This window comes from Electrona antarctica (genome assembly GCF_951216825.1).
Source record: "Electrona antarctica genome assembly, chromosome: 17".
Classification (NCBI taxonomy): domain Eukaryota; kingdom Metazoa; phylum Chordata; class Actinopteri; order Myctophiformes; family Myctophidae; genus Electrona; species Electrona antarctica.
In genome coordinates, this window is record NC_136798.1 from 35,588,521 (window position 1) to 35,612,192 (window position 23,672).

Here is a 23,672-nt window from a genome sequence, read left to right on the forward strand (position 1 = left end):
ATCAATGGGGTAATTTGGCTACGGATCCCCATTTGAAAAGATGTGAGCTTGGAAAATATAAATGTAAGCCCTTATTTAAGCCCTCATTTTGCTGGGGTGCCCAGTAGAACCCTTGCACGGACCCTTGGGGGGTCCCCGGAACCTATACTTTGAGAAGCACCGTATCCTCTCTCTCTCTCTCTCTCTCTCTCTCTCTCTCTCTCTCTCTTGATGTTGTCGTGCTCCCTCTCCCCTATATATAGTTGCTGTCGGTTCACTCAAGCTGCCATATTAAGTTCTCTGCGAACACTAATTAATAAGGCATGTGTGAACTCATTAGAGTCTCTTCATTTAGCCACATCTGTCCGCTCTGAGAAAACAACCCCGTATTTCACTGATTCCTCTTGTTGGAGCTCGCTCTCTCTCTCTCTCTCTCTCTCTCTCTCTCTCTCTCTCTCTCTCTCTCTCTCTCTCTCTCTCTCTCTCTCTCTCCCACTGTGATAATTAGTTTTTTGCCATGAAAGCAGAAACCACTCCCAAGGAAAATGTACTTTGCTAATTGTCTCATTAGCAAAACATGTGCTTTGTTTTGGCACAAATGCACTGAAATCATGTTACACAGGAAAAAAGTGTACTCGTATAGTATTATGAATGCTCTCTTTCTCTCTCTCTCTCTCTCTCTCTCTCCGTCCCTCTCCCCCTCCCTCTGAAAACCGTGACACAGACGACATCGGGAGAGGACATGCGTGACTTCACCAAGGTGCTGAAGAACAAGTTCCGCTCCAAGAAGTACTTTGCCAAACACCCTCGCCTGGGCTACCTGCCCGTCCAGACGGTACTGGAGGGAGACAACATGGAGACGTAAGTATAGCATTTGGGTTGGGCCTAAAAGGTTGTAACCGGTCGTAACCTCGTCGGTACGTTATGCTTTCAGAAAAGGTCTAGCGGCGCCATGGGCAGTCTGATGTTCATTTGATTTCAATATTATTATTTATTTTTTTAAATAAATGGTTCTGCGTCACATCATGAGTGTCAACTGGACGAGTGGCCTGGCATCAGAGGAGATCTATCCACGTCCATTCCTCTCCACACACCATATTGAGGAACGTTATGTGTTTTATTTACCTGTCTACCCAGTGTTTACTGGTGCCAGTCCCAGACCATAGATCTCCTGCCCTCTGTACCACCAGCCCCCATGGTGACAAGCCCTGATTTATACCTCTGTTCTGGCCATAAATCACCCGGAGGAACGCCGTTTAACTGGCCAAACATTATGCAGATCATTCATTCCCCCCCCAGGCAGGCAGGGAGAAGTCGGCGTGCGTGCGTGCGTGCGTGCGTGCGTGCGTGCGTGCGTGCGTGCGTGCGTGCGTGCGTGCGTGCGTGCGCGTGCGTGCGTGCGTGCGTGCGTACGTACGTGCGTGTGTGCGCGCGTTCTGGGTTATGCTAACCCAGTGCTTTTCAACCTTTTTCATGTCGAGGCCCATTATTTATTCAGCATTTGAGCCACGGACAACCGTTTGGATGACATTTAGCCTCTCAGACCCAAAACTAAAGAATATGTTGTTATCGTTGACACACAATGCCATGCTGTTGGCGAAAAATAACAATTCTTCTACATTCCCTAATTGTGTAGACTTCTTGTAGACTCTTGTAGACTAAATGAAGTAATTATTTAACAATAATGTAACTCTTGAGAGTGTTAAATGAAACCGTACGGGTCCATTTGGTTTCATTTGACACTCTAAAGATCCACATGTATAAGGATCCATTTGGTTACCAACTCTACATCATTTAGCCGAGGACCACCTGGAGCCCCCACAAGGGCCACTGGTGGTCCCCGGACCACTGGTGGTCCCCGGACCACTGGTGGTCCCACAAGGACCACCTGAGCCCCCACAAGGACCACTGGTGGTCCCACAAGGACCACCTGAGCCCCCACAAGGACCACTGGTGGTCCCCGGACCACTGGTTGAAAACATCTGAGACTTCTGTGGCCCCGTTTCTTTGTTGTCTGTCAGTCTGTCTGTCAGTCTGTCTGTCTGTCTGTATGCAACACCCAGGAATCGAGCCTGCATTGAAAAAAAAACAACAACATCCTAACCACTAGCCTAAAGGGGCATTGTGGTCCATTATATGTATTGAGTGCATTCGGTGCCTGTTGCCATCTATCAGTTCGTCCTGCTTTCCCCTCTCTCTCTTTATATGAACAAAGTGACCCCCCAGGGAGCGGCGTAGGACGGTGCATGCATGTATGAGTCTATGTCTCCTATTCCCTCAAAGGGCTGCCACGCCGCAGATGGATTGCGCTCGGCTAGTCATCGCATCGCGTTCCGCGGCTCTCCTCCTCTTCCCTCCTCCTCTCTCCTTCTCGCCCCTGAAAAATGACTCCTGCAATGCTGTCTGCCTGATAAATGCCTCTTAACCCATTTTGGGCGGGAACCCCCTTTGGTGTTTTAAACATTATGTTATAATTTAGCTATTGAAAAATAGCAGATCTACAAGCTCATAGCGCGCCACCGAGTGGCACGCTACGAGCTTGTAGGTCTGCTATTTTTTAAAAATCGAAGAACCACTGACATAGAAACATAGCTTTTTTTCAGAAAACTAAGGATGTAGAAGACATTTTTAGAATCTGATCTCAGGTCAAATATGGGTTAAAAGGCAGAGAAATTGTGGCGAATCGTGGAAATCCTTAAAGCGTGGCAGGAGGAAATGGAGACCTGGAGAAATATAGGACTCTTTTTTACCCTTTTTTTTATCCCTTTTCTCCCCTCGCCTGTCCTCTCTCCCCCTGGCATGTCCTCTCTCTCTCTCTCTCTCTCTTCCATGGGCCTTGCGGACATTGGGCTGTCCACAGGGAGCTGAAGGTCTGTGTATAATCCAGAGCTTTATGAACAGAAGGAAGTCGGAGTATGCACTTCTTTCTTCTTTCTAAATCCGTGAACTCAAACTACGGGTCAGGTCTGTGACGATCTGTTGAGCTCCTGGTGCCACTGGATACAGAATCCATTCAATTCTCATATTTATGGCACATCCTAACCCTCTGTTGCAGAGCTGAGCAGTAAATCTGAAGTCAGACTAATAGTTGGCTTAGCTTCACGTCTGGGTTTCCGAGGCTAGCTTCAGACAGAGTCTCCAAGGTGGTCTGTTTCCTATTTGAAAAGAGAAGGAATTGCTATAGCTTGCAAATATTATTACCACATTGAAGCTGGTCAACAGTATGAATGTTGTGATAACACAATAAACACATGTTATCGTTGCTCCTTTGACCTGTTTCTAATGGGTGTCCAGTTTAGAGTAATATGATAGGCCAGTGGTTCTCAACCAGTGATCCGTTGACCACCGGTGGTCCTTGAGGGGGTTCCAGGTGGTCCCCAGCTAAATGACGCAGAGTTATTGGTTAACAAATTATTGTTAAACATCTGCATTACTACTAGAAGAAGTCTACACAATTAAAGAATGTAGAATAATTGTTATTTTGATCAATATTTGCCTGTTATCTCTCCTATGGTACCACATCAATACAGCATGGAATTGTGGACACAATCTTATCCACCAATAACAAAATATTCTTTAGTTTTTGAGTGGTGTAAACCACTCCTACAACTGGCTTTGTTAGTTTACGTGTCTGTCCGTACCAAAAAGAATCACACCCGTGTGAACTGAGTGGTGTAAGGTCTTATATAGACTGATCAGCTGTGGTCTGACGTATTGTCTGACGTAATGAAATCACACCCGTGTGAACTGGGTGACCATAGCAACCGTGCTAATTTTTTGAGCACAGACAGACAGACAGACAGACAGACAGACAGACTAACAAAGCCAGTTGTAGGAGTGGTTTACACCACTCAAAAATGAGCATGGTTGCTATGGTCACCCAGTTCACACGGGTGTGATTTCCTTACGTCAGACATTACGTCAGACCACAGCTGGTCAGTCTATATAAGACCTTACACCACTCAGTTCACACGGGTGTGATTTTTGTTGGGCCTGAAAGGCTCAACAAAATGGTGGTATCAATAATCTTGATATGAAAAACGTACAGGACTGGAGATACTACGTTCAACATGTTTCACCAGCATAAGAAAAGGGTTCATAGGCAGTCCGAACGGCAATACTATGATCCATGCATAAGAATATTCCTACTGTGTTTTTGTTGGAAATTAGTCATTGGTGCCGACGTGCGCAAACTTATTTTTCTATGGAAATTCGTAATTTGAAATGACTTCATGTCGAACGTGTCCTGCTTTAGTCTTTAGTCACACTAGCTTTGACAGAGAAGACAAGTTGTCATTTGCAAAAAAGGGTCTGAGAGAGAGAGAACTGAGAGAAAAACAAACGCAATTTACTTCCTTTAACTCTTTGACTGGTCCCATGTGGCCACAGATGGTAGTTAGCTTGTGACAGAGAAGACAAGTTGTCATTTGCAATGTGAAAATGGGGAAAAATAGAGCGCCCACTGTATAATTATTTCACTCACCCACTCACTGATATTGTTCTTCCTTTCATCGTTCTGCCACCTCTTGTTTTAAGTGCATAACATGTTTGTCATCATAGGATTTCAGAGTTGCCATTTTGAGGTACTTGGTGGTGGGAAAGAGAAGAGTCAAGCATATTTGTTTCGAAAACATCTCTAGAGATATAAAATGTGAAGTGTGTGTGTGTGTGTGTGTGTGTGTGTGTGTGTGTGTGTGTGTGTGTGTGTGTGTGTGTGTGTGTGCGTGTGCGTGTGCGCGCGCGGCTACACAACAGTTAAGTCTTAAAAAGACAAAAGAGTGGCTGCACACACTGATAGCCAAAGAGCCGATTATTTATTAGGATGCAGAGTAAAAACCAACGTTTCGGCAGAGCTGGCACCACTACTAAGACTGGTGTGCGTTTAGCATCCTCCTGCACAGGCTACACAACAGTGACACAGTGGTTGTGAAAACCAACCAAATGCTATGTTCGTGCTCGGACACAGCCAGGGACACACATAGCTGTCTATAGGAGTGGTTGCACCACTCAAAAAGAGAAATGGGGGAAAGCCAATGAGGCAGCAGGGTTTCATAAGGGACTGTAAGGCAGGCCAATGAGGCAGCCAGGCCAATGAGGCAGCAGGGTTTCATAAGGTACTGTAAGGCAGGCCAATGAGGCAGCAGGGTTTCATAAGGTACTGTAAGGCAGGCCAATGAGGCAGCAGGGTTTCATAAGGTACTGTAAGGCAGGCCAATGAGGCAGCAGGGTTTCATAAGGTACTGTAAGGCAGGCCAATGAGGCAGCAGGGTTTCATAAGGTACTGTAAGGCAGGCCAATGAGGCAGCAGGGTTTCATAAGGTACTGTAAGGCAGGCCAATGCCAGCAGCAATAACGCTATATACTGTAGACGGTGTTTCTGAAGCCAGTTGGCACAAGGCTCCACTTCCCTCCATCATTTGAGCAAGACTTTACAAATGGAAATGCCCTTCTCCTTGAATCTGAGAAGCGGCATGTTGTTGTGGTTCTGTCTCTTAGGCAAGATGGATGTGTTGCCATTTGTTTAATATCGGCTAGGCATTAAATCTATGGCCAGGACATTGTTCTCTGTTCTACCAAGTGCTACCAAAGTGACCTGTCAATGTCTAATATGTCTGGTTGTTTGTTTGTTTGTTTTCTAACTGAGTCAGCCAGCGTTGGCTTCTTTGGATTATGCCATTTAACCCATTTAGACCTGAGGACGTGTATCCTTGTAGCTTTTAACCATTATTTTAAACTTTAGATGCTGAAAAATAGCAGATCTGTAGATCTGCTATTTTAGAAAGATCGTGAAAATGTGTCAAACGTGCAAATCTTTGAATATATATGTTCTTTCACATCGATGTATGTCATATCTTTACTTCTGGGGGGGGGGTCCCTGGAACAACACATTTTCAGATGGGAGTCGGCGGCCGATTACATATAATTTTGGGGCTCCTTGACATGAAATAGTTTGAGAACCACTGATATAGAAACATATGTTTTTTTTTCAGAAAACGGTCATGATTTAGAAGACATTTGTAGAATCTGGTGTCGGGTCTAAATGGGTTAACCCATTTTGGGCGGGAACCCCTTTTGGTGTCAGCATTATGTTATGCTTTAGCTATTGGAAAATAGCAGATCTACAAGCTCGTAGCGCGCCACCGAGTGGCGCGCTACGAGCTTGTAGGTCTGCTATTTTTGAAACATCGAAGAACGACTGACATAGAAACATAGCTTTTTCAGAAAACGGTCATGATTTAGAAGACATTTGTAGAATCTGGTGTCAGGTTTAAATGGGTTAAATGGAAAGACTCAAAATAAACGATTAAATATTGTTTCATTTGTTTTGCTAGACGAATGGCTCCGCTGAGTGTAAACGGATCAAACGGAGCAGTCCTGGTGTCATCTAAGGCTAAATCGCTGTGGCCGTCGGGGGGGGCTTTTATGGGATTAATCAGCTAGAGTGATGATCTATTGAAAGGACCGCGTCTTGAAACTCTCCAAGCCGTATAGTCTGATTGTATCACGGGCTGCTTTTTGGGCCTTGGCAAACATTTCACCTCGGTGAAATGTGAACGTATACTGTAGCTCTGCTCGGTATGCTGTCCATCACTGGCTCCAGAAAGCCTTCATCTGACTGCACTATCCACAACAAGTTAGGCATTTGTCAGACCGTAAGCTCCCAAGGTCTCTGCCTTCTGACTCTCTCCTCACTCTCTCTATACTTGATGTTCATGCGTTCTTTTATGTTTCTCCTGACACGGTTCATTTCTTCCAGCCCTTTTTCTGCCGCAGCGCAGCCTCATAACTTTGTTCTCTGACTCTTTGCCTCGATCATGTCTTACTCTCCCCTGTTCCCCCTGACGGTTCCCTTTGATGTTTACACAAGATTGCACCCATCTGTAATTCAACACACAGTTTTTGGTTTGCCGTGGTGGCAAAAGGGTCTGAGAGAGAGAGAGAGAGAGAGAACTGAGAGAAAAACAAACACAATTTACGTTCCTTCCTTTAACTCTTTGACTGGTCCCATGTGGCCACAGATGGTAGTTAGCTTGTGCCGCCAGGATTTGAGCAAATTACAACTCTTTCACATCCGGATTCCGGTCAATAATGCAACGTTTTAGTCTTTCGACCTTCATCGAAAGACGGAAACGTTGCACTTTGGCATTCAATAAAAAAGCTCTTGAAGCAGCAAGTGGCAGTGTGCAGGTCTCCCTCCTTCTCCCACACGCTTTGTCGCCTACGCACCTGCTGTTAAAAACAGGTTGTGAGCCCAAGACGTCCACAGACGTCCTGGGAAATCCCGCTATGTGGTGCCCAAGACGTCTGTGGACGTCTTAGCGGGAAAAAAATGAATGTAAAAAGTGGGCACCCTGGGTTACTTTTTTGAAAGTTTTGGCACACAATGTGTTAAGTAAGTCGAGTGTGCGGAAGTCTTCTCTTCAATAGTTGAATAGTCATCTGAAATGTTTTAGTGTTAGTCTAGTTTCAGTCGACTAAATCTACAGTTGATTTAGTCGACTAAAATATATTTTGGCGGGGCCCTGATGCCGTCGTAATGGCTGATTTTGCACTGGCCGAAAATATTGTCAGCATGTAAAATGAATTGTCCACTAGTCCCTTCCTAACCTTTTAGTCTAGTTTTTATTTGTTGATAAAATTGTCAATATATTTAGTCTTAGTTTTAGTCATTGTAGCTTAGTTTTTTTTAAAGGAGCATTCAGTGATTTGAGTGATTTGGAAAACCACCCAGTCCGCCCCGGTAACAAAATGTGCACATGCACGCTCTACAGTGGGGGGAAGTGCAACAGGCCAACAGCATGTGCACCCCACTCGATCATGATTGGAGGAAGGCCCCTCTCATCCTGATTGGATGAAGGCTTTGCCACCCGCCACCAAAACTGAAACTAGGGTTTTTTGACCCCAGGGGCTCACTGGGGACAGGGTGGGACTCCTTATGTGGTCAGCACACTCTATAGTAGGGAGGATTATCCAGAAAAAAATAAAAAATAAGTGATATTTAGATTAAGTCAAATCACTGAATATACCTTTAATTAAGTTTCTATTTAGTTTTCCTCAGTGTAAAAAGGTAGTCGACGAACATTTTCCGCCATAGTTTGAATCCCTCTCTCCGCTGTCCTCCGTTTGTCCTCACAGTTCCTCTCCTATTATCCTCTCACCATCCGCCTCCGCCAGGAAAGTAACAAGACTTCTGTTCTATTTTTACCATCTGTTAATTCGTTGCACCGAACTCTTTAAAGCTACATGCAAATGGTATTTTCTCCACGCCTCTAACACACACGGTTACTACCAGTAATCAGTGTGGAAACTACAAAGGCACAAGCCTCTGGCATTTCAGTGGGTCATTGATTATGTCGAAATAACTTAATGACTGGTATAAGAGATGTATTTGTCTTCGTGCACATCTCATTAATATGGATAAGGAGACTGGAAGTGAGTTGTATCGTGATGGGCTATTTTGGGACATCCCGCAGGGATGCAATGGAAAAACAGGCAGCAGGAATTGGGACCTATTTAAAGACTGCAGCTTACTCTGTATATGCTGGTGTTGTTGCAAGCCTAATTCAGCGAAAACAATGCTTTCCAGTAGCATCCACAATCCATACACGCTTATTCTCAACCTCAATACTTTTTCAAGAATTGAGCGAGGTTTTCCTCCCTGAGACACAGACGCTCATCAGCACTAGCCTGGCTAATAAGCCAGACCGAATCAGCCGTTGGCAAAACAAAATTGCCTGCCGGCGGATTACGGTCTGGAGAGGCTCAATTGTACGCCCATTTCCTACACCAGAGAACTGGTGTGGCCAATCGGGACACGGTATGCAATATGGGCGGGCTTTGGTACAGTGACGTTCAATGCTTGAGACCTTTGACTGACAGTAGCTCTGACCAATTGCGTCAAAGAGAAAATGTTTGAACCCGCCCCCCGGGAAACAAGATCCATGCACAGCATCTCCAGACTCAAATACCACACGACAGTGTGATTTGAGTCTGGCTTATTAGCCAGGCTACATCAGCACAGCATCCAGTGGCATTGTTGTTTTTATGTGCCCTGCTCTCTGGCTGCGTCAAGTCCAGCCATTCCGTTGCTGTGTGGGATGGGACAGACGCAGATAAAAAAAAAGATAGCCCATTGTCCATGTTCCCGTGCCTCCCTCCTCCTGTGTGTTTGACCGTTGGTGTGAACCCTCTTGAGTGACCACCACGTGACCCTAAAACATTGGTTCTCAAAGTGAGGCCCGGGGACCCCTAGGGGTACTTCCAGGGGGTGCCTATAGCTAAAATAGACCAGGAACCAAATGGACCCTTATGGGTGGAACCAAATGGACCCGTTAGGTTCCATTTGTACACTCTCAGAGTTAAATTAACAGTGACTTTACAATATAAATTGGGGTCCCAGAGATAGAAATGCCATTAAATCAGGGTCCGTAGTGTAATGCATTGTGAAGCTGGGGGTCCATGAAATCAATATGTTTCGGAATCACTGCTAGAGCCGTAAAATAAATCCTCTATCCGGGTGGGGGGGGGGGCGGGGGGGGGGGGGGGGGGGGGTCCTCGGCCTAATGTCGATTTGGGGGGGGTCCTTGACATTACAACGTTTGAGAACCACGTGACCCTAAAAGATGTGATCTGGTATACCTTTCCTCCCCCCCTCCCCATCCCTCCTCCTCCCCCAACTTCCGTTTCTCTTACAGTCCTGTCACCCTCATCAGCATGTGTCCGGAGCAGTACGAGTGAGTATCGACGACACCCATCAACCCCCCCACCCCTCCCTCCTCCTCCTTCTTCCTCCACCCTGCCTGGAATGACCCCCCCCTCACATCCTTTCCTGCACCAATACTCACTCTCCTACCCCACCCACTTCCCATCACCCCCACTAAGCCGAACGATAGACAGTCATATTCACACGGCGACCGTTTTGCCTCAGGATGTCGTGCTTGAAGCATGACGTCGTGTGAATATGGTCGCTATAGTATTTGCATGTTGCCTGCCCCGCCGTTCCGACAGCACGGAAAGTGCGACCGACCGACCGACACTCACTCGCCATCCATACCTCACTCACACGGCCTCCTCACAGCAGCACCTCTCCTCCTCCTAACCCCCCCGTCACCCCCCCCCCCCCCCCCCCCCCCCAGCATCCCACTGCGACAGCGTCGTCTGACCTCTCATCCAAACAGCAGCAGAACCAGAAACCACCATCCAGCCGCTCCGCTATACGTAGATCACTCTCTGTATAGGATCATCCAACCTGTACCTTAGATTGTTTATTTATTTGTTCTCTCTTTAAATGGGCTGCCTGTGGGATTATGTGTGTGTGTGTGGTTGAGTGTGTGTTGGGTCACGAGCGCATGTCCTCTCTCTCTCTCTCTCTCTCTCTCTCTCTCTCTCTCTCATCCATCTCCATTGCTCCATTCATTTCCAGGCTGCCCCGCCCCCAGTCACCCGAGCTCTCTCATGACGACACCCATTCCAGGATAGAGCAGTATGCCAGCAGGTACGGTCGCTTGGCGAGGCACGTTCGCCATCATCCATCACACCGAGCGCCTCCGTCTCCGTCCCTCCTGATGGCACCAGTTAACTGCTGTACATTGAGAACACATGGGGCCTCGTGGACGCGTTCAAAACGGGAGCAGTATCATTATGAAGATATTATTGACCCGAATGGAGGAAAACAAAGACACCTGCTATTTGAAAAATGATTTGTGGATCATTTTGTCCTGAACAAAACCGTATGCTGACGAAATACTAATGCTTTTGAGCAGAGAATTCTTGGCATTACGTTGTGTTGTTATGCAGACACTTCTTTTCCCCCTTAAAATGTATATTTCTTGGTTTTTAGTGCATTATACTGAATGATGTAGTGCTAGCAAGTCTTATAGCTTATAGAAAGCTCATAGCAGCGCCACTGCTGTATATATTACCCGAACGCAAGAGAGCTTTCATCATGAATGCATTCCTGACAGGGTGCTGGCCTCTCTGGCCTCTAGCCTCCCTTCAGTCACACACCATTAACCTCCAGTTAGCCCTTTCTTACCCTAATCCTTTATCTTTAACCGCTCTGGAGAGACTCTTAACATATAGTCTCACACACGCGTGTACACACTACACACACGCACGCACGCACGCACGCACGCACGCGCGCGTACTGTACAGTGTATGTGGACACTCCATTTGACCTCTTATTTAAATCTTGCGGCGTACATTGGAGGGACCCGATTGCTGCCACTGCTACCAAATGACAACGGAACAAAAGCAATTGTTAAAAACAATTGCAGTTAAATGCGGCATCATTAAAAATCAGGTTCTCATTGCCGCCTCAATGGCAGCCGTTTAAAGCGGACATTTCGTCCATTTCTCAAACTCTTGTTTTCATGTCGCTTCGTATCCCACCGTGGTCTAATTTGAGCCGCGGGGGGCGACATGCGTGTCGTGTTCCTTTTTGGTTTAATCTGCCGGGCGAAGCCTGCCGCCTCTCCATTACGGAGCCCTAGTAAATACACGCTTTGATCTGGAGAGCCAATCTAATTATCACGGCTGCTTTGTCTGGATCAACGGCCAGTAATCCACTGTGTTCTCCCACCGGCTACATGTGCCTACACACACACACACACATGCACGCGCACACACACACACACACACACACACACAGGCTCACATCTAGTGCACGAGTTCCTGTTGTGCAAAATATACTGCAAACACAATAATGATGATCACATGCTTGTTGTTAGCAGTCGTTAACAGACACACACACACACACACACGCACGCGCACACACACATAATTGCCTATCTTCAGGGTGGTGCCTGGTCATTTGGTCGTAACAAGCTTCTGTGAATGCCCAAGTAGATTGGCCCCATAATCCACCAGCATGACGTCCTCTTTAGTCGTGTTCCAATCCCCGGGTCAATGAATTGAGAACACATCATCGGGAAAAGCTGCTCCCCCAAAAACCCTATCATCTCTCAAATGACAGCCTGTCGTTTCTCTTGATTGGTTGACAACACAGAATTCAATTGTGTGTGCGTGTGCGTGTGCGTGTGTGTGCGTGCATGCGTGCGTGCGTGCGTGCGTGCGTGTGTGTGACAGCTTAATTTGTCATTGATCAGTGGACATTCAGCTGTCGTCTAATGACTGACGCCATGTTTCCCAGGTTGGCCCAGATGGAGCGCTCCAACGGTTCTCTGCCTACTGACAGCAGCTCAGCCACAGGAAGCATGTAAGTCACCGCATGGAATATAAATACCCATATCCACAAACACATGGCATTTCATTTATACTGACATAAATCCATGGAAAGACGGAGAAATACTAAATGGCAACATTTACCCGTACATTTTACTGTACAGGTTGAGACTGTTGCCGTTACAATTTACAATTTACAATTTAGGCATTTAGCAGACGCTCTTAATCCAGAGCGATTTACATTAGGCAAGAACAAAAGTATGGGAATACATCACATATATAAAATGCATTTATCAAGAAACATGCGTAAGCTAAGAACGTAACTAGAACATATCTATATAATGACACTATACATATTAACTATACATATATACTATACTATGCTATACATATTATGTACTATGATGTGCTATGACTACATACAATGCAATTATTGTGCTGTCTACATGACATGCTATAAGTCTGTTTCAAATGCTATCTAAGTCTAAAAAGTGCTATCTAAGGGGGTAGGATAAGTGCTATGGGCCATGATGGAGTCTGAAAAGGTGGGTCTTCAGACTACGGCGGAAGATTGGGAGTGATGCTGCAGTTCTGATTGCAACGGGGAGTGCAGCCGTTGTATTCTACTAGAAGCTCGACCTGTCTGCGGCGGGTATCACGTCTAAAGCCCAAACCACACCAAAGGGTCGGGGTGGGACAAAATGTTTTTTAAGGTAAATCACAACAATGCAACTCATTGAGTTGCAAGGAGTTGCATTGGTGTTGTTTACCTTAACCCATTTAGGCCTGACGTCGACATTTAAAAAAGGTCTTCAAAATCCTGACAGTTTTCTGAAAAACCTTATGTTTCTGTATCAGTGGTGCTCAATATTTCATGTCAAGGACCCCAGAAATTATATGTAATATGCCTCGGGGCCCCCCCCATCTGAAAATATGTTGTTCCAGGGACCTCCCCAGAAGCAAAGATTTGAGTTAAAATGTTCACTCTGTAATAATATATATTCAAAGATTTGAGGCACATTTTCACTATTTTTCAATAGCTAAAGTATAACATAATGCTTTAAAACACCAAAAGGGGTTCCTGCCCAAAATGGGTTAAAAACCATTTTGTCCCGACCTGACCCTTTGGTGTGGTTTGAGCTTAACGCCACAAATTGGTGTCGCAGTGCAATCCCAGTGAGACACACACACACTTTATCTGTGCCCAAAAAGAAAAAAGATAGCATGCAGAATGTTAAGAATAATGATAGGATTCCACGGATAATAGTTTGCGAAGCTGGAGAGATATGATTAACTCAACTGTATTAAGTTTCAAGATCTCGCTAAGCTTGGGGAGTTTCTCAGTGAAAGCCAAGACATTCCAGGATGAATACAGATGATCTGTAATAGCTACTTTGGCAGTTCTCATCTGTTTTGTATTCCGGGTTCGGTAATGCATTTCAATAAAGACGTGATGTCACGCTGGTGTCGCACGCTGGATTAAATGGTGATCTCATGCTAGCTGTCGTATTCTCTGAAACACAGATCTAGAGACGTTTGTGTTTTTTTATGATGCGTTTATGAGTTGAGAGCCATGGGGAACAGATGGACAGTGGCAGAGCTATGGATACAGCTGAAGAGATGGACCAAGAGAGAGAGATCATTGAGGGTAGAGCGACAGACTGAGGGTGTATAAGTACAGGCAGGACAATTTGACATGGTTGAATCCAGAGCGAAGCACGAGACGGAAATGGATTAAAGTGCCAACAATGAAAAGAGAGAGCCTTCGGCCTCAGTGCTGATAACGAGTGATGAGCATAGGGCAAACGTTAAAAAGGACGAACTGTCAAGGGTGAGGAGAAGAACTTCCTTATTTATTTTCCCCTCTCTTTGTATGCGTGCACGACGTGTCTGTGTTTCTGTGACAGGCCGTTAACAGCTGGAAAAGGCATGCTTGGTCCCTTCCCAAACTGAGATCCTAATCACAGGAATGAGTTCTCTACTATCAAACACCCTCAGAGATCACACGCATGCGCACGCACACGCACACACACGCACACACACACACATTCACACACATGCTACTCTGCCCTACAAAAGCCAGAGTGCAGTAACTACATTTGTGACCGGGTCTGGCAAATAGGGCCTCATCTCGACCAGAGTAATTTTTCAGTTACAGGTTATTAAAGTACAGAATGTAAGCTTTCATATGATGTATCATTCAATGGAATTGGAAAATATTTGAAGGAGATATGACCATTTTAAAATGATTGTGCCGTTTTACCCAAAGCTGAGAAAATCCCCTTAACATCTAGAGCTGGCTAGCCTACTTTGACTTATAAATGTATACATTTAATTTGCCCAAATCAATAATCTGTTGGAATGAAATCTTTCTTCAACATTCAAGCTGTGTTAATATGAAAAAAAACGAAAATCAAGTTTATTTTAGATTTTCTGCCTTTTCATTATAGGCGAGATGAGGACCATTTTGCTAGACCTGGTCACATTTGTGGTCGAAATTGAGTTATAACAAAAATGTAACTCCTCTTGGTGTCTGTTTTGTCTTGTGACAAAGTTTCATTTTGTTTTGTTTTCAGAGAAAAGGCGTAAAAATTGCAATAACTACAAAACCATAATAATATAACCATCATAATGTGCGACAGTGTGAGTGAGAAAGAGAGAAAAATACAATGTTCCAAAATAGTTTTCAATGTCATATTTTCACTATCATATAATAACTGAATTAAAAAAAAAAGTCCCAGTCCAGGAAGAAGAATGCACAAGAAGAGAGTGATTTAATCCCACATGAAAAGAAAGAAAAGACTGCTCTAGTCTACAGTGAACGTTAAGCCAATAGTTTCAGTCTTTTGAAATACAGCGACAGTATTCGATTGAAGACTTCTACATGCTAACTGGCAAAGAAAACTGCTTCGATTATACACTAAGTCAGAATTTGGGATTGCTCACTTATTTACTACAAAAGTATTTAATATGGCCCTTTATAGATTGGAGTTCCATGGTCGGAAGCTGGGGCATATTTTTGCAAACCCGTTTGACGACTCAAACTGTCAAATCATGGCTGTACACACCATATATAATTCTTTATTTACCCAGGGAAGTAGCTGAGCACAGGTGCTCATTTTCAGCAACGCCCTGCACATAGAAACACACACACAGACAGACACACATTAAAACCTGGGAGCTGACCAGTACAACCACAGTCTTATACTGTTGGCCACTAAGCAGCTCCAGGGGGAGCAGTTGGGAGTTCAGTGCCTTGCGGTGTTGGGTGAGTGATGACAATCACTTCCCCACCCAGATTTATCCTGCCCGTCCGGGGAATCGAACCGGCAACCTTTCGGCAACAAGGGCACTCCTCTAACCCTTAGGCCACCGCTGCCCCAAAACCATCAACAAGAAACTTTTTTAAAGAAACACTTTTACAAGAGTTTTGGCATGGGATGCAATGCATTTAGATCAATCAACATACCTGTGTTGGTTTAACTTTTTTAGCCTGTGCAGCATTCCTTTTGGGGTTTATGATCGGGTCGGGAGCGGATGATATCGTTATGTCATGTTGTAGTCATGGTTTTGTAGTCATCAGGCCGGAAGCCTCTAAACCAGAACATCCTTTCCCTCAAACCGTAAGAATAATTCCTTCCCAATGAAAGCCTTGATGTGGCGTAGTGCGAGTCACACTTTTATTGGGAAGGTATATTATATATAATTATATTATATAAGGAAGTTCCAGATTGAGGGTCCCGGCCTGATGACTAGTACAAAACCAGGACTACAACATGACGTAACGATATCATCCGCTCTCGACCGGATCACACAGCAATGATGTAGTAACACAGACCAGGCTTTCCTACGAGGTGGAAAGCCTGGTGACACAAGGTTATACAATTATTGTTGGTGCTCATAAACTAGCCTTTACACTGGCAGATTCGTGTCTACAAACGACAACATCTGGTGTTTTTCTCACCTTAATTGGTAGCTCGAACACACAGATATGTAATCACATGCTTGGCAGATCTGACCACTCATCTCTGGCCAATAAACCAATGCAGAAATACATACTGTGGGCTATTAAAGGACCACTTCACCACTTTTCAACCTATCTTCATATAATAGGTCCTCACTAATAATCATGATAAAATGGCACGATTTTTTTCTACTCAGTCTGTGTCTCATAGGAGGGATGTGGGCAGTTTAGAAACCGTCTTCCAGTGACATCATCATTAGGCAGATTTGTTTTTTAAACAATATCTTTTTACAAAAATGTTTAGATTTTCATTATCGTGAGAACGATGGCTTCCATTTTCGCATTGCAACTTTTCAGGACTAGAAAGCCTTCAGTTTCTATTAGCTTGGATTCCCCATCGATGATGTCACTGGAAGACGGTTTCTGAACTGCCCACAGCCCTCCTATGAGACACAGACCGAGTAGAAAAAAATTGCGCCATTTTTTCATGATTATTAGTGAGGACCTATTATATGAAGATAGGTTGAAAAGTGGTGAAGTGGTCCTTTAACACAGTGGCCATTTTGCTCTCGCGTTGACATAGTCGGGGGGGAACTCGGGGTTGAATGGTCTGAATGGTTGACTTGAACACAAAATGACTGCCGTGTGAATTGTGGTCAGTAGATGAGACTGAGAGTGGAAGGACATAGACGGTGATTGTGCAGGACACAGATAGATCTGTTTCTCTCCACTCTTAAACCATTTTGGGCGGGAACCCCTTTTGGTGTTTTAAACATTGTTATAATTTAGCTATTGAAAAATAGCAGATCTACAAGCTCATAGCGCGCCACCGAGTGGCGCGCTACGAGCTTGTAGGTCTGCTATTTTTGAAAAATCGTGAAAATGTGCCTCAAATTTGGAATATATTTTTTCAGAACGAACGTTTTTAACTCAAATCTTTGCTTCTGGAGGGTCCCTGGAACAACATTTTTTCAGATGGGGGGTCTCGGAGGCCAATTACAGATCATTGTTGGGGTCCTTGACATGAAATATTGAGTGATATAGGCCTAGAAACAGGTATTTGAGAAAACTGTCAGGATTTAGAAGACACTTTTTTCAGGCCTAAATGGGTTAAGTAATGCAGGGAGAGGAGACATTATCCCTACTCCACCTGGCTCTCTCTCTCTCTGTCTGGGCTACAGCTCATTGTGTGCTTACTTGAGAGGAAAAGCCATTATCTAGCTCCTGAGCAACACCGACCACACACACACACACACACACACACACACACGAGTCACGACACAAACACATATTTCCGGGCACTAATGAGGTGAGGAAGATGATGGAGCAGTGAAGGCTAATGGGAAGAAGAGCAAAAGCTGTGGTGACCAGATGCAGTCTTGTGGAGAACTATAGCTCCTTGTCCTTTCACTCTAATTGCTCATAATATTAGCATCTCATTTGACTTACTTACTTAGTAACAACTCTTTATGCGTATTCTGTCGCTAAGTAGATACAGCAGAGTAGGTTACTTAATTAAGTTGTACTTTATTTATTTATTCCCCTGGGGAAATGTGTTCTATGTACAGTATTTACCCTACTAGCCGCTGAGCAACTTTCTTTATTTTTTTATTTTTTTAAGAATTATATTTGGGCTTTCATGCCTTTATTTATAGGACAGACTGACAAGAGAGAGAGAGAGAGAGATGGGGAGTGACGAGCAGCAAAGGACGTCAGGATTTGGAACGCCACTGAGCAACTTTAAAATAAGGGGACAAAATGGCTACACATATAATATATATATATATATATATAATTTAAGTTTTATGGTGATTTCATTATTATTTACTATAGTCTTCCTAGACACCGGGAACTTACATCTGGCCACAAAAGATCACAGAGTCTATTGAATGTGAAGGGAGATGGTAGGGGGCTGCCATTCTGTGTCGTAGGCTCAATATGTCCGTTTGTCACCTCCCCTTCACAGAGGAGACCTTAGCAGTAATGTCGAAGGTTGTTTTTGTAATCCTCTAGGCGAGAGATGTTCTCATGATCCTCACGAATGCCCACCTTCCATCCGTTTTCAGACGTTGTGTTCCAATGTAAAGTGTTGACAACTACAGTTCTGTAATTAGCCCCTGCAACACTTGTTATCATCAGCACAGGGCCTCTGTCTGGATTATTAAACAAAATGTGACAGTATTTTCTGTTTAGCGTGCCATTTTCTAATTACATGCGGTGGTTTGGGGTTTGTGATTACATTTTCCTATGTATTAAAATGCCTTTTCCGCTGATGAATGAGCATAAATGGCTTCTAAAACTCTCCGTCCCAAAAGAATTATGCTGAGAACTGGTGAATGGTACAATATAAAGAGGTGTGTGTGTGTGTGTGTGTGTGTGTGTGTGTGTGTGTGTGTGTGTGTGTGTGTGTGTGTGTGTGTGTGTGTGTGTGTGTGTGTGTGTGTGTGTGTGTGTGTGTGTGTGTGTGTGTGTGTGTGTGTGTGTGTGTGTGTGTGTGTGTGTGTGTGTGTGTGTGTGTGTGTGTGTGTGTGTGTGTGTGTGTGCGCAATGTCTATAATTCTGTCAGAAATGAACAGCCAAAATCTTTTTAAATTAGTTCCTTTAAATATAGTAAATATAAATAGTATTTTTTTTTTTTTTTTTTTTAGTCTCTTGCACATCTACAAAATCAACAGGTGTGTAGGAGAAGACCACCAAACAAGGGCCCAACGCACTGAAAGAGAAGAAACTCCCGCACGTATTTATTTAAAGACCTTTAAGTTTCGGACAAAGACAAATCAGCTCCTGACAAATCATGACAATAAACACCATTTATTTGGGCCAAACAAATAATTAGAAAGAAGAAAAAAAGTGCCCTTTTTTTCATCTGATGACCTCGTCTTTCTAAAAGGGGGCGTGACTGCGAGGCTCTATAGGCTGTCTCAGAGCCATCTAATAGAAGAGTTGCGATATTGAGGGGGCAGAAACCGAGCACTTGAGCGCTGTGCATGCAGCCTGGAGAGGGACAAGCTGGAGTTGGAAATGCATTGTTTTCAACGAGGGCGGCGCAAATAAGAGCAATTTTAGGCATGTGTGCAACATGCCAACTGTTTTAAAGTATTGTACAGTGACAACTAAAGTCTCTGTAATGTTTATGTCGTACGATTACTACAAAACAATCTAAAATAAAGGGATTTAAGATCATTAAACCTGGGTCCAATGCATTCTGCCTACTTCCGGTCCAGGACTTGTCCCTATTTGTTGTCCCCGCATTCTCAATAGAAGTCTATGTAGGAGAGCCGCCATTGGACTGGCCCCATGAAATGAACGCAGTTTTTGTAACTGTCTTACTCTGGGCTGTCTAACCTACGGTGACCAATGGGGCAAAAGGCAAAGTTACTATATTTACCCAGGGTAACTGGACTAAGCATCAGATACTTGTTTCCAGCCAGGCCCTGCTCATAGAACATTTCATGGTAGTGGTTCAATGCCTTGCTCAAGGGCACTTCAGCGGTGGTAATTTTAACATGCCGGTCCGGGGATACGAACTGGCGACCTTCCGGTATCAAGACCGCTCCGCAAACCGTTCGGCCACCGCTGCCACAATGGTTACACCACACCACCGAATGTGACTATGTCTCCACTTGGTTCAGGGTGCAGGGAGGTGCACTTGGACTACTAGATATAAAGTCACTTTTTTCAGCCATCTGCTGTATTACAAATCTTATTCATGCCTTAAAAGTGTTAAAAACAAAACAATGCTGTCCTTATATTGGCAGATAACGTATATCTGAGTGTAATTCCAATGAGAGGAGTAACATTTGGACGCCCAGGTGAAAAGAGCCATGTTATTGTCCGAAACACTAATTCGTCCAACTTAGCTCTATGACCCGCCGCCCTCAAGCATCGGCCAATCCGGTGACAACCTTCCTAAACGTTAAGTTAATCCCTGTCTTAAACCTCTTCTCCGACCAAATCAAATCGTTGCAGTGAAGCACGCTGGCCATCTGGAGCCGTGCCAGGCCTTAGAGTAACATTAAACATCAAATGCGGCAGGAATTAATAGTCCTTCCCTTTTGTCCTTTTGCAAACCTCTCATTCAGAGCGTCAGGCTTTTTTACTCTCTGCTTGTAAGAGTTGCGTTTAATTCTTTAACGCCATCTCACCAGAGTGCCTTTTTTTCTCTCTACTAGAAAGTCAGTAGCAATTCTACTTGGTTCTTACTCGACAAACCTACATGCAAATCACCCATTACACACTAAATGCTGTACAGGGAGGCCGGGGAGATGGAGGGAATTTGAACTGCGACATCTGAACACAGAAGTGTGACTGCTTAAATTTTTTGAAAACATCTACCAGTTTAATTTTTTCACCCTCTATTTCCCATTCCAAGTGCGTTTGTCTTTGTCTTATATCGCCAGCGCTGCTTTACCAAAGCATCCCTCAAGTACATTTTTAAACTCTTTTCAGTAATGGGATAATAATTGTTTTGGTGGGTAGATCTTGTTGAGCTGGTCATTTTGAAAGTAGCTCTTGTCTCAAGTCCAAAAAGTGTGGTCACCCTTGGCTTAAATGGACCGCCTGACATACTGTGGGCACTGAGTTAGCTTGAAGCGACTGAGAAGCAGACAGACTGATTAGTGGGAGTATATACAGTATATGAATTACCTATCAGAGAATGAATGGGGAAGTCCGGGCGAGAGAGCCTGAAAGAGACCTATGGTTTTCTGTGCACAGAGGGGCGGGCGGACCATCTCCCGGAGACTTCACCGGGAGATGAAGTCCCCCCCCTCACTGCTCCCAACTACACGCAGTGGAGAACACTGACGTCACCACATTTGGAGTGACGCCCCTGTTCTGCTGTCTTATTGTTGGTTATAGCGAAAACACAAGGCTGACTCCGCTCGTATGCCCGTTCTCGCGCATCTCTCGCCCGGGCGCTTTTTCCGTCTTTGAAATCAAAACGCCTGCGGTCTCCGAGGCTAGGGGAGAGATAATTAGAAGTAGCTCCTGCATGCCTTTCCGTGTCGTTAACGAACTACCGCTGCGCTGGATTCAACCTGGCGACACAACATTGTGAGCATGGCAGTGTTGCCAATGTTGCACATGGTTCAAAAGCCATTTTGCAAATTGGCGTGCCGTAGCCAGAGGCTTGAAGGGTCCTGGCATCCAACGGTTTGGACGGTTTCTTCTGCTCGGCAATTAAATGCGTGTATTATTTTTGGCTTTGTGTTGGCTGATCCCTGAGAAGACTCGGGTTCAGTTGGCATGGGTGCCTTCTGACTAACTGGACCAATGCATGACTCTGTGCGCTCAGATGTGTCTTTGTGTTTGGCTGTGCATGCCCACGTGTCATCTGAGAGAGAGAGAGAGAGAGAGAGAGAGAAGCCATGATTAGAAAGAGAATGCTGTCTGTTTTCTTTCACTGTCGGCCAAAGCCAAAAGCCGCCATCAATGCCGGTGGCAGCCAGTCACTGAAGGAGCCTAGCCATCTCTCTCTCTCTCTCCTGTCTATCCTTCCTGTCTATCCTTTTCATTTTATTGTTTTTACTGTTCTCTCTCTCTCTCTTTCCTCTCTTATGCAAATCTAATGTCTCTGCCTTCATCCTTTGTTGTCTAATCGTGTACAGTGTTACCTTTTTGTGCTCAGCCAGCCTTGCTTTCAGTTGAAGCTCTGAACTGAATTTATTTGTGTTAACCATCACAGCGGAAAGATAAGCCCCCCCCCCCCCCCCCCCCCCCCTCTTCCCTAAGAAAGAAGAAAAAGAAAAACACAGTCTTTTGAAAAGCCTTCAGAAGCCAAACGCACTCGAACTGAACGCGAGTAAATGGAGTTAAAAGGTCTCATCACAGGGGACTGGTGAAAGGATTTTGCTTATTTTTTCCTCCCACTCTCTCTTTCACTTGTAGCGCTCCCTTTACCTTGTTCTTTCTCACTTTGACACTCTATCCTTTTCACTGGCTCACTGTCTATCTCTGTCCTTTGTGACCCAGCCTGCCATACATAGTGCTATTCAGCCTCAGTGGAGGGGTCAGTGCGTGCGTGTGTGTGTGTGTGCGTGTGCGTGCGTGCGTGCGTACGTGCGAGATATGTAAATTAACCACGCATCAGGGCCCTTTGACTGAAGTCCTGCTTCCCAGTTGGCTATAAAAGCTCCCCTCAGGCGTGTCCTCCCTTCACCCTCACCGAGCACCGCTGGCTGCCTCTCTGCCGAACTGATAGCTCTACCATCCATCACTGTTAATGCACGTTTCATGCTTTCTTAGTGTCTGCCCCTTGCGTCCCCCTCCTGCCCCATCTCTTCACCACCACCCCCCTTTCCTTACACCCCCCTCCTGCCCCATCTCTTCACCACCACCACCCTTTCCTTACGCCCCCCTCCTGCCCCATCTCTTCACCACCACCACCACCCTTTCCTTACGCCCCCCTCCTGCCCCATCTCTTCACCACCACCACCACCCTTTCCTTACACCCCCCTCCTGCCCCATCTCTTCACCACCACCACCCTTTCCTTACGCCCCCCTCCTGCCCCATCTCTTCACCACCACCACCCTTTCCTTACGTCCCCCTCCTGCCCCATCTCTTCACCACCACCACCACCCTTTCCTTACACCCCCCTCCTGCCCCATCTCTTCACCACCACCACCACCCTTTCCTTACGCCCCCCTCCTGCCCCATCTCTTCACCACCACCACCACCCTTTCCTTACGCCCCCCTCCTGCCCCATCTCTTCACCACCACCACCCTTTCCTTACGTCCCCCTCCTGCCCCATCTCTTCACCACCACCACCCTTTCCTTACGCCCCCTCCTGCCCCATCTCTTCACCACCACCACCACCCTTTCCTTACACCCCCCTCCTGCCCCATCTCTTCACCACCACCACCCTTTCCTTACGCCCCCCTCCTGCCCCATCTCTTCACCACCACCACCACCCTTTCCTTACGCCCCCCTCCTGCCCCATCTCTTCACCACCACCACCCTTTTCCTCCTCTTCATGTTTCATGTTTCAGCTACTCTCATTTAGCGAATCTGCGTTAAGCAGAGAGCTGACCTTATCACGACAGTAGTCTCCATTTGCTCTCTCTTTCTCTCTCTCTCTCTCTCTCTCTCTCTCTCTCTCTCTCTCTCTCTGGAACGTCGTGCACACATACAGTAGACATCAAAGGGGGCTTCAGCCCCTGCCCCTTTTCCCGTCTGTTAAAAAAAAGGTCCCCACTCCAGACCATGAATGCTGCGTTTGCTAATGGCCAAAAGCAATTCCTTTTCCCTTTTTTCAATACCCGAAGGCAGCATTCATGACATTTGCCCTTTTTCCGAACTCTCCTGAACTTGAACGCAGCATTATTTTTACGTTGAAAAAATGTGTCCTCTGTGTGGAGAAATCCATGTCGTATACGTCTCCAGTAGCATCTATGTCTAGTAGCATCTATAAATCCATGTCGTATACGTCTCCAGTAGCATCTATGTCTAGTAGCATCTATAAATCCATGTCGTATACGTCTCCAGTAGCATCTCCATGTCGTATACGTCTCCAGTAGCATCTCCATGTCGTATACGTCTCCAGT

General features: G+C 45.4%; 1 protein-coding gene across 1 annotated transcript in view; it reads left to right on the plus strand.

The window, feature by feature from the left end:
• Positions 1-23,672, plus strand: part of utrn (utrophin) — a 344,298-nt gene that overhangs the window by 300,394 nt on the left and 20,232 nt on the right. The window contains exons 71-74 of the mRNA XM_079527087.1: positions 704-840; positions 9,675-9,713; positions 10,403-10,474; positions 12,131-12,196. Coding sequence (XP_079383213.1) covers positions 704-840; positions 9,675-9,713; positions 10,403-10,474; positions 12,131-12,196 — 314 coding nt within the window. The remainder of the gene's footprint in view (positions 1-703; positions 841-9,674; positions 9,714-10,402; positions 10,475-12,130; positions 12,197-23,672) is intronic.